This window comes from Neopelma chrysocephalum, unplaced genomic scaffold, assembly GCF_003984885.1.
Source record: "Neopelma chrysocephalum unplaced genomic scaffold, ASM398488v2 Primary Assembly neopelma1_117327, whole genome shotgun sequence".
In the NCBI taxonomy this organism is placed as follows: domain Eukaryota; kingdom Metazoa; phylum Chordata; class Aves; order Passeriformes; family Pipridae; genus Neopelma; species Neopelma chrysocephalum.
The window spans coordinates 314-10,444 of NW_020929100.1; the positions used below are offsets into that span (position 1 = coordinate 314).

The 10,131-nt window shown below is 61.1% G+C and overlaps 1 protein-coding gene across 1 annotated transcript; it reads left to right on the forward strand.

Moving 5' to 3' along the window:
• Window positions 1–515: 515 nt before the first annotated feature.
• LOC113962184 (ganglioside GM2 activator-like) lies at window positions 516–5,450 on the forward strand. The gene is made up of 4 exons (XM_027672979.1): window positions 516–785; window positions 2,603–2,755; window positions 3,593–3,775; window positions 3,886–5,450. Exons 1-4 carry the CDS (start codon window positions 669–671, stop codon window positions 4,039–4,041), a joined length of 609 nt encoding a protein of 202 aa, XP_027528780.1. The 5' UTR covers window positions 516–668; the 3' UTR covers window positions 4,042–5,450.
• The last annotated feature ends 4,681 nt before the right edge of the window (window positions 5,451–10,131 follow it).

A 10,131-nucleotide genomic window follows, 5' to 3' on the forward strand; every position in this document is an offset into this window, starting at 1 on the left:
GCCGGCTTTGGTGGAGGATGGTGGAGCCGTGGTTTTATGGGGAGCTCTCCTGGGGGTGGTGAGGGCAGAGCTGTGGTCCTGCCTCTGTGGGGTGCTGGCACCAAGCAAACAGCTCTCTGGTGACGCTGGGCTTGCCGAGTGCGGGGAGAGCGTGGGGGTCCTGGGTACTGACCCCAAAGGGTACCGACCCTCGCACACCCTCAGGCGCCCCCGGCAGCCCAAGCGGGGAACGAGAAGAGCCGCTGGGTGGAGGGGAGATGATCGGCTCCCTCCCCCGGAGCTGGGTGACGTGCGTGCCCTGGGGTGATGGGTGCAGCCCCCGCCTGCCTCGCTCCCAGTGCCTGCGCTGGGAGCCTGGGAAAGCGCAACTTCCCGTCCCAGCATCCCTGCGAGTCCAGTCCTGCGCTTGGCAGCGAAACCGGGGAGGAGAGGGGGAAAAAAAAAAGCAAGAGAAAGAGGAGGGGAAAATGTGAGCGTTCCCCGGGAGGGAGGGGAATCAGGCGGTGGGCCGGGCTCGGAGGGAGGGGTCATCGCCACCGCACGGGGCTTCTTATCCCGCTGCTGTTGCCAGCCCGGTCCTGCCGCGGTACCTGCCCGCCGCTCGCATCTCTGCCCCTCGGAGCTACTACCCGGCGCGCCCCGGACCCATCCCGGACTGTTCCCGGAGGATGCCGTGCGCGGGGCTGGCGCTGGCGCTCTGCGCGCTGCAGCTCGTCCCGGCCGCGCTCGCCGGGCCGCAGCCGCAGCTGCTGGTGGAGCGGAGCGGGGCCCAGCGGCTGAGCAAGGTGAGGAGAGACCCCGCATCCCCCGCCACCCACCCCTCCGGGCACGGAGGGGGCTGCCGGAGAGGCTCGGGGCTCGGCCCGGGGAGGTGGAAGATTCCACCGTCCCGCTGGGATTGCAGGAGACCAGGAGCATTTTTTGCTTGGCAGGACCGGGGGCAAGGTCACTGGTGGGTGCGTGTCTGGGGCTGCGGGGGAGAGTGGGGTCTCACGGACCCCCTGGAACCCTGCAGCCCCCCGCGCTGGGGAGGACTACTGGAGGCTGGGATTCAGCTCGGAGCGGGAGGGATCCAGTGTTTATAAACACTTCTGAACCCAGAAGCCCAGCGGCCTCGTCCTTCGGGTGAGCGTCTGCCGGCCCTCAATCCTCCTCTCCATGAGCCTTTTCCAACCCGGGCTCTGCCTCCGCGTTCCCACGCAGCGCTGGGCCGGGCTCATCAACACGCGCTGATTAAGATACAGCTGATTACCGTGTGTGACTCTCACGCGGTGCGGAGGGAAGTATCGCAGTTTATTTTCCAGGAGAGCTGCTGTTGCCCCAGGGAAGGGGGAGCCGGTTGGGAAGGCTGGAGGGGGACTCGGCGGGCAGCAATCTGCAGCCACACACCGATGTTCGGCTCCCTGCAGCCTCTTTGCCTGCAGACCCCCGGGCTGGGAGCTCACAGCTCTTGCTGAGTGTAAGGTTGCAACCTGCCCCGTGTCCCGGCTTGTCTCGAGCCCCGTGTCCTGCCCTGGGCTGCTCCCGCCGGGTGAGCAGGATGCAGGATGAGCTGCTCACCAGCGTGGGCTGCGCTGTGGCCGCCGGGGCTGCCGTGTGGCACCAGGCAGTACAGCCTCCACCGGTTCTGCGGCTGCGAGCAGGCAGGGAGAGCCCCACACCATGGCATGGGGACACGGGCTGCTCCGGCCAAACCTGCTCGGGGAGGGAGCTGGGGCTGGGCTCTCGCCACTCGCCTGTGGCAGGCTCAGGGCTGGCTGTTGCAGACAAGTGCCGCCATCCCTCCACCTTTGATTGAGTGTCTTTACTGGTGGTGTCTGGGGAGGCTGGTGGGACTTGTAGAGAACAGGGGAGATCTCCCAGCACGGCTCCTAGCCTGGACAGGACACACCTGCGATGTCCCCACTTCGGGTGATATCTCCTTGCATGTGGATTTTCGTTATTTCATGGGATAATGCTGCTTCTCTGGCTCATTTGTTCTGAACCAGCTCAAGATCAGGCCCCTGGACTGTATCAGGCAGGGGATCACCATGGCTCGTCTGCCCCCCGGGTGTGATTCCTGCTCCTCTGTGGAAACAGGTGGCCAGAGCTGGTGGATGAGGGCTTACAACAACTAGGCTGATCCTGGATGAGGTGGGAGGCTGTGCCAACCCCACAGCCCCTCCAAGGGCATCCCCCATGCCACCCAGCATCCCCCTGCACAGTGCAGCTGCCACCACCCTGCCCTGGTCCCAACTTGCTCTCACCTGTCCTCACACACCTTGCTCAATGCCATTGGCATGAAGGATCCTTCTTGCCCTGTTCACATGTGAAGTGTTTGGAGGGAGAGCTGAGACAATTTGGAAATTGCAGCCTAGTAATCCTTTGGGTGTAAAGTGCATGCAGACAGAGGGTTTCTGAGGTGCCCTCAGGCTCGGAGAGCTGAGAATTTGAGAAATGCAGAGTGTTGTGTTTATTTGGCATTTGAAGGGGCTGAAGGTCATTTTCTGGCTGTTTGTGAGCAGATGTTTGGCAGGGGTCAGACGTCCAGCACTGGAGAAACCTGCAAACCCAGGGCGAGGCTTACCCTGGCTCTATCTCCTCCTGTCCCCTGGTGCTGCAGGTTGGTGGCTTTGCCTGGGAGAACTGTGGTGACAAGACGGACCCCGTGGTGGTGCAGAGCCTCTCCGTGGCACCCGACCCCATCAGCATCCCAGGGAGCCTGCGTGTCAGTGCGGCCGTCAAAAACGGAAAGACCATGGGTTCCCCTCTGAAGGTAAGTGCCAGACATGCCTCCATGTGATGAGGGAGGGCAGAGCTTCCCTAAACCACTGGCCACTGGGAAATGCGTGTCAGTGGGTACAGGAATGAGCAGCCCTTGGGGAGCGAGGCACAGAGCGGTGCAGGGCTGAGAACAGCAGGCTCTGTACGGCAGAACAGGGCATGGAGAGACCCACGGTGGGAGCTGACAGCCCAGTGGGAGCCTCCCAACCTTTTCCCAGGGGGAGAAACCACCTGAGCTGTCTCGTGTCCCGGGGACAGAGTGGCTCAGGGTGGGAAATGAAACCCAAGTGCTGTGGGTGCTCCTGGCAGTCACTGCAGTGCTCCTTTTTCAGAGGCCAGACGTGGCTGCTCTCTCCAAGGGCATGCCAGGGCACTGCTTTGGGAGCCTTGGGCTGTGCCGGCTGCCTTGCACCACTTTTTGGGAAGTTTTTGGAATGAGATGGAACACGTGTTTCTGCCCAGGGTGCATAGGCTGTCTTGAGCAATGCCATGTTTGGGGCTGGGGCTGTGGAGAGCGTTCTGGGGGAGCCTGGAGGCAGAGCTGAGGGATAGGAGCACCTTTTCAGGACAGAGACAGAGGAAAGGGGAAGGAGTGGGACTGTGGGTTCCTGGGTGATGATTGCTCAAGGGACCAGCCTGAGGATGGAGGAAGAGAAACCTGCAGGCTGAGAGGACCTGAAAGCAGGAAGGTGTGCAGTGACCCCACAGGCACCCCAAAGATTGCATGATCAGGAGCTGAGGGAGTTGGCTGGTGAGGTGCTGTGGGACCGGCTGGAGGAGCTCTGGGTGCCCGTGCTGGTTGTACTGGTGCTGAACATCTTCCCTCCAGGCAGTGCTGACGGTAGAGAAGGCGCTGGGTGAGCTCTGGATCCAGCTGCCCTGCATTGACCAGCTGGGCAGCTGCACCTACAACGATGTCTGCAGTATTCTTGATGACCTCATCCCACCTGGCACAACCTGCCCAGAGCCCCTGCTCACCTACGGCATCCCCTGCCACTGCCCCTTCAAAGCGGTACGGCTGAACCCCCCGGGGTGGTGCTGGCAGTGCTGACGGGCACCACTGTGCCCCTCAGGGCAGGGCTGGGGTTTTGGCTGATCTCTTGACCTGCCCTCTCTCCATAGGGCTCCTACTCCCTGCCAGCCAGTGACTTTGACGTGCCCGACGTGGAACTGCCTTCCTGGATGACCAACGGCAACTACCGTGTCCGTGCGGTCGTCAGCAACGGTGGGGAGGAGCTCGCCTGTGTCAAATTGGCCTTCTCCCTGCAGTCCCACTGAGGGGTTGGACACTGTCCCTCCTCTCCCCCCCCATGGTTCCCTGTCCCATCCCATGCAGTTGCACCCTGACCTGTCCCAACTCATCCCTGCGAGGTCCATCCCTCCTGCTGTCAGGAGGAAGCAGCCTCTGTGCCCCTGCTTGGTGCCACCTTCCCTGCTACAACCAGAAAGGCCCCTCTGGTTCTCCTGCTGTCCCCAAACCCATCACCAGTGTTTCACCTGCCTGGACAGGGTGGCCTTGGAACCTAACCCCAGTATGACCTGGGGGTAGATAGTTTTTACCCAGTTTCTCTTTCTTTTTTTGGTAATCTTATCAGGGCAATTGTAGACAAAAACATTCCAGGGAAAAGCAGTATTTCTCAGAGCAGTCCATGGGGAGGAAGGAGTGTTTGGGAGTGCTGTGGCAGGCTGGAGGGATGCAGGACTACCTGTGGAGGGGGTCCCTGCTTGCCCCCATCACCTCTGGCCAGAGCACAGGGCTTTGTTGCAGAGGTGTCCCCAAAGTGGCTGCAGAAGACCTGTCCCCACACAGCACCTCCGGGTCTGCCTTTGGTGCATCCTTGTCCTGCACGGGAGACCAGCTTGGTGGCAAGAAGCACCTGGGAAGGCACCTCCCCATGCCCCTCGTGCAGAAAACATCAGGAACACAAGAGGACTGAAACCACCGGAGCCCCACATGGACATTCCCACTCACGAGGGACCAAGCGGCTGGTGATGCTCCTGGCAGCAGGAGAGGTGGCTGGCTGATGGCAGCACTCGCTCCACAGGGGGACACACACAGCTGTGATGGGCTGCTGGGGCACAGCCTGGCCCAGGACCAGCCCCACTTATCTCACTTTTCCACTGGGACTGAGCCGAGGCAGGAGGACACTGCAGTGGGACCATCCTTCCCATGTACTGACAGCGGCACCGCAACACGGAGCAGCATCCTGAACGTGGGATAACCGGGAGATGACCATGAAGACCAGCAGCCCAGATCTTATTTGGGGACCTCCTGGCTGTGGCTGGGGACTGTGGTGTGGATGGGTAGCATCCTTCCTGCTGCAGCTTTGGGCAGGGCGTGAGTCTGACATCACCCCCCTGTGAGAGGTGCCCAGAGGGCAGAGGTGCAGGTGACCCACCAGCCACCCATGTCCCTCACTGTCCCTGCCTGCTTGTGTTATTTACCCCCTCCATAGGGCTGGTCTCCTACAAGCACTTTATATGCCTTAACTACTGTGGGAAGTCCTGCACCACACAGATGTGCTCCCACTGCCTTTCTGTGCCCTCCACTTGCTTCATTTCATCCCATGGCTTTGCCTGGAGAAGAACTAACCCTCTGTCCCTGCTCCCCGCCAGCGCCTGTGCCATGGCAGCAGCCTCCTTTTGGGCAGGTACTGCACATTCTTAATAAATCTTTTTACCAGGAAGCAGAGCTGGTACCTCTTGGTGCTGAGGGTGAGGTGGGGTGACATTTGTTTCCCTTGGAATAGCGGGGATGGGGATGTGAGCTGGGAGAGGCGAAGGTGGTGGGGCTGGCATAGGGGCAGTGGTGGAGGATGTTGCAGCAAGAGGAGCTGAGTGTGAGCAGCCCCAAGGCCGGTTCCTGTGTGAGGGGCAGGGTGGCAATCTGCAGGCACTGCTTTTGGACATGGGGACATAGGGACAGCCCTGGGGGCCATAGCCCATGCTTGGGGGCTCAGGGAGTGTCACTCATCCAAGCAACCGTCTATAATCCTGGCACCTGTATCACTGTGCATGCCTTGCCCAAGGAACAGCCCTGCTGCAGGGGCTCACAGAATCAATTAGGTTGGAAAAGACCTCTGAGATGATTGAGTCCAACCTTTGACCTAACACTGCCATGCCAGTGAGACAGACCATGGCACTAAGTCTTAAACACCTCCAGGGATGGTGTCTCCACCAACCTTCCTTGGCAGCCCTTTCGAGTGTCTGATCCCCCTGCTTATGGAGAAAGTCTTCCTAATGTCCAACTTAAACCTCCCCTGGCGTAGCTTAAGACCGCGTCCTCTTATCCTGCCGCTGGTTGCCTGGGAGAAGAGCCCGACCCCCACCTGGCTACACCCTCCTGTCAGGTGTGTGCAGATAGCGATAAGGTCACCCCTGAGCCTTCTCCAGGCCAGACAACCTCCGCTCCCGCAGCCGCTCTTCACAGGACTTGCGCTGCGGGCCCTTCCCCGGCTCCGCTGCCCGAGGGGGGTTCGGGGCCCGGCGCCGCCGCCCTTGTCCCGCCCGTGCAGCGCCACCCGCGCCCGCCCGCCAGGGGGCGCCACCGCCCATGTCCGTCCCGCCCCGCCTCGCTTGGCCCCGCCCCTACAACCAGTGGTCCCGCCCCTTCAACGCCTCCACCAGTCCCGCCCCGCCCTCCGTTCTTGGCCCCGCCTCACGCCGCTTGGCCCCACCCCTCACCCGCCTGGCCCCGCCCCCCTCCCCGCGCGCAGGCGCCGCGCTCAGCTGAGCCGCGTGTCACGTGACGGCGGGGCCGAGCGAGCGGGCCCGGCGGGGCCGGGCGGTGCGGGACGGCCGAGAGGTGCGGGACCGGGACCGGGACCGGGACCGGGACCGGGACCGGGATTGGGGCAGGGGCAGAGACAGGGACTGGGGGGCTGCGGGAGCGGGCTGTCAGCCGGCTGTCAGCCTGCGCGGTGCCCGGGAGCGCGGAGGGTGCGGTAGCCGGCGAGGGTGCGCGGGGTCCTGGCGGTGCTGCCGTCCCGCGTGGGTGCTCGGGGGAGCTCGGGTTAGCCATGACACGACTCGGGGCTCCAGGGCATCGCTGGCAATCCTTGTGCGCGGGCAGATGCGCAGAGCGTGGGGGTGCTGGCAGCTCCCGTGGCTGCTCAGGGTTCCTTGGGGGTGCTGGAGGCTGGCATGGGTGTCCGGGGGTCGCTGGGGTTGCTGGCAGCCCCCATGGGTGTTCGGGGTCCCTAGGGGTGCTGGAGGCTGGCATGGGCTCTGGGGTCGCAGAAGCGAGCTGGCAGCACACGTGGGTGCTCAGGGGAATTCGGGGGTGCTGGTGGCCTGTGTGTGTGGCCATGTGTGTGTGGCTATTTGGAACCTGAGTGGGTGCAGGGGGGTGATGGGAGCTTGCAGGGGTGTCTCAGGAGCTCCCTGGGGGTCCTGGCAGTCTGCAGAGGTGCTTCAGGGGGATCAGACCCCACACAGGTGTGTAGGTCTGCCTTGACCCCACATGGGTACCCAGGCGGGTGCAGTGATGCCCTGCAGGGTGCTGGCACACGCTGGGGTTCCCCTCGGAGTGTGTGGGGGTTCTAAGTAGGGGGACACAGCCCCCTGCATTGTGCACCAGGGTGTGGGGTGCTGTGTGGCAGTGGAGGAGGGCACAGGGATCCCCACAGTCTGTGGGGTGCAGGGAGTGGAGCAGCACAGTCTGGCTGGGGGGGGAGCTGCGGGCACTGGGGGGGCGTTTGTGCCCAGCAGCCTCCATGTGGGGAGACGCTGGGCTGGGGGGGACCACGCCATGCTGTGAAACCTTGGAAAGTTGAGTCTAGGAGTGTCTTTGGAGCTGTGGGAGCATTGGGTGGCACAGGGACAAGAGGACTGATGCTGCGACTGGGAGGTGTGGTGCTGGCGTGGGCATGGTGGCTTCCCTGCAGGCAGGGGAGGGGGATCTGGCAGCGCCAGCTCTCCCCCGTGTCACACTTGGGTGGACTACAAGCGGTGCTTTGGAAATAAAGGGTTTAACAGGCATGATGGGAAGCGGCAGTGAGTTCTGCTGTGAAGCTCACTTTTCCAGAAGATTTCCTGGTGTACACGCAGCCGTGGCTGAGCTGGGGAGAGCCTGTCAGGGTCAGCAGCAAGTCACATCTTGTTTTTGCCTTCTGGCGTGGGGCTGTCACTGTAAGGGACAAATTGCTGTCACTATCCCCTCAGCTTTTGTAGGTGCTTCACTTATGACAGTGAAATTGCTCCTGTGTGTAGATGGCAAAAAATAATTCACATGAATGCAGCAGAGGAGTTGGGTTCAAAGTGGAAACCGAATGTGGCTGTTCCTGTCTTTGCTGTTTGCAATGACGGGGAAATGGTGTAGTGGGGTTTTGCCTTGGTTTGAAGTATTCATCGTGTGGATGAGACAAGTTTTGCAGCTTTTTTCCTGCTGGTTGCGGGGGAGCCGAGTGCTCTCTCCCTGCTGCTACGCAACCTCTAATCCAGACACAAAGCAGGCAAGTCACGATGAACGCATTTCTCTGGCTCTTCAAAGCAAAAAGCAGACGGGCCTGCTTGGGGGAAAAAAAAATCCCCAGGGAAGCGATCAGGCAGAGTGATGTCACCGTGTTGTGTTGTGTTTATCTGGAAGACATCGCTGTTGGGTACTTCAGATGCTGTGCAGGCTGTCTTTGGGGGGCTGCCCATGCCTGACCCAGCCCTGCACCCCCTCTGCCTGCTGTCCTTGCCCACTGCCAGCCCTTGCTGCTTGGCAAAGCCTCCCAGGTCTCTCCCCTGGCCCTTGGGCCTGGCACTGATGACAAACAGCTTGTAACGCCTTCCTTGTGTAAACTCCTGCTGCCGCTCTTCCTGGTCCCTGCCTGCAGCAGAGCCGGTTCAGGACATGATTACCTGTCCCAGCTTCTAGGGAGGAGGCTGGGCAGGAGTGATGCATGTAGTGCCTGTGGCTGTGGAGTGCCTTCCTGCCTGCAGCTGGCCTCACCGTTGCTCCAGAGGCTGGTATTCCATGGGACACACCGCTGCTTCCTGCTGCCGGTGTTGCCTGGTGCTGCAGGAAATACAGCAGCTTTGGTGTGGCCTGGATAACTGCTCCAGAGCAACTGGGATCTGGAGCATCCAGAGCTGAGGAAAAACCCTTGTTCCGTGCTTCCCATCTGATCTCCAGGCTGGACCCTCCCAGCAGATGCAGCTCTTGGCTTATTTCATGTGCACCAGCCAGGTTTGCAGAGCGATGCTCTGGGGGATGCCTGGGGCTCTGGGGATGGAGAAGCACCCGAGTAGCCTGGGCTGAGCCTTCCCTGCACAGCCAGATGTGTGGGTCTGTGCCGGGGCCGCATCCGGCAGGCGCTCGCGTGACTTGGCGGGTGCACGAGGAGCTCTGGCAGGAAATGAGCCAGTTTTTTGCAGAAATGACATTTCTCTGCTGCTTCCTCTTGGTCCCAGTTTCCCATCAGCGCTGGGGAGAAAGGATAGGGAGCACCAGGACTGCTGGGGCAGGGGTGATGCCTGGAGCATGACAGCCCAGAGGAGCTGTGGGACAGAGACTGGCTCACCAGGCTGTGATGCAAGAGCCTGATAGATAATTCCTCTGCCTCTGGTGCTCCTTCCCAGTGGGTGTTTGGAGTGCTGGGTGTGGCACATGTGGGAACTGAATCAGCTGACTGTTTTCCAGACGAAGGCAGGGATGTGTGTCCTTGGTGAGGGCTTCTGCCCATGCTCCTGGCTTGCAGGACCCTGCTGGAGTTTCTGCTGGAGCAGGAGCTCCGGGCTGTGCAGGTGCCTCATCCTGGGAAGCCCCTTAGTCTTATAGGCACCTCCTTGGCTGTGAAACCTTTAAGGTGGATGTTGTGCTGTCTCATAGTCTGTGCTCCTGCCTGATGGAGTCTAATCAGTTTTCTTTTGATTCTTTTTAATAAAAAGTCTTGATTAAAAAAAAAAAGGAGGAAAAAAAGGGAAGTTAGGAAACTTTCCCTTCCCTGGCAAGAGCAAGCTGTTCCCTTGCAGCACACTGTGTGTGGGTTAAAAGCAGTTGCGCTTTTCTGGCCTTGTCTTCTTGACAGCCCCAGTCTCAAGTGCCAGGGCTGGGGACCCTGTGCCAGCATGTCCCATGGCTGTGGTGCCACACTTGCCACTCTTAGAGCAGGGGTATGTTTTGCCTGACATGAAGTGGGGCACATCCAGGCCCTGCCTGCGGGATCTTGACCCCGTCCTGTCTGGGTGTGCCCAAGACGTGGGCACGAGCCTGCGGGAAGAGCCAGTGGGAACGTGCCATGCACGTTTGACCTTAGGACATGCCAACTCCGTGATTGCTTGGGCGGGAGCCTGTGGCTGTATAAAAGCCCCGGAGGAGACCTTGCTCTGGCAGTGTGAGCCGGTCTCTCTGCACCATGGCTGACCCCAAGGAGCCCGAGA

Excerpts from the sequence above, each read along its gene's own strand:
- LOC113962184 (XM_027672979.1), top strand. The coding sequence starts at position 669 with ATGCCGTGCGCGGGGCTGGCGCTGGCGCTCTGCGCGCTGCAGCTCGTC. Across the intron at positions 786-2,602 it reads GGGCCCAGCGGCTGAGCAAG|GTTGGTGGCTTTGCCTGGGA; the intron begins GTGAGGAGAGAC and ends CTGGTGCTGCAG. Across the intron at positions 2,756-3,592 it reads CCATGGGTTCCCCTCTGAAG|GCAGTGCTGACGGTAGAGAA; the intron begins GTAAGTGCCAGA and ends TCTTCCCTCCAG.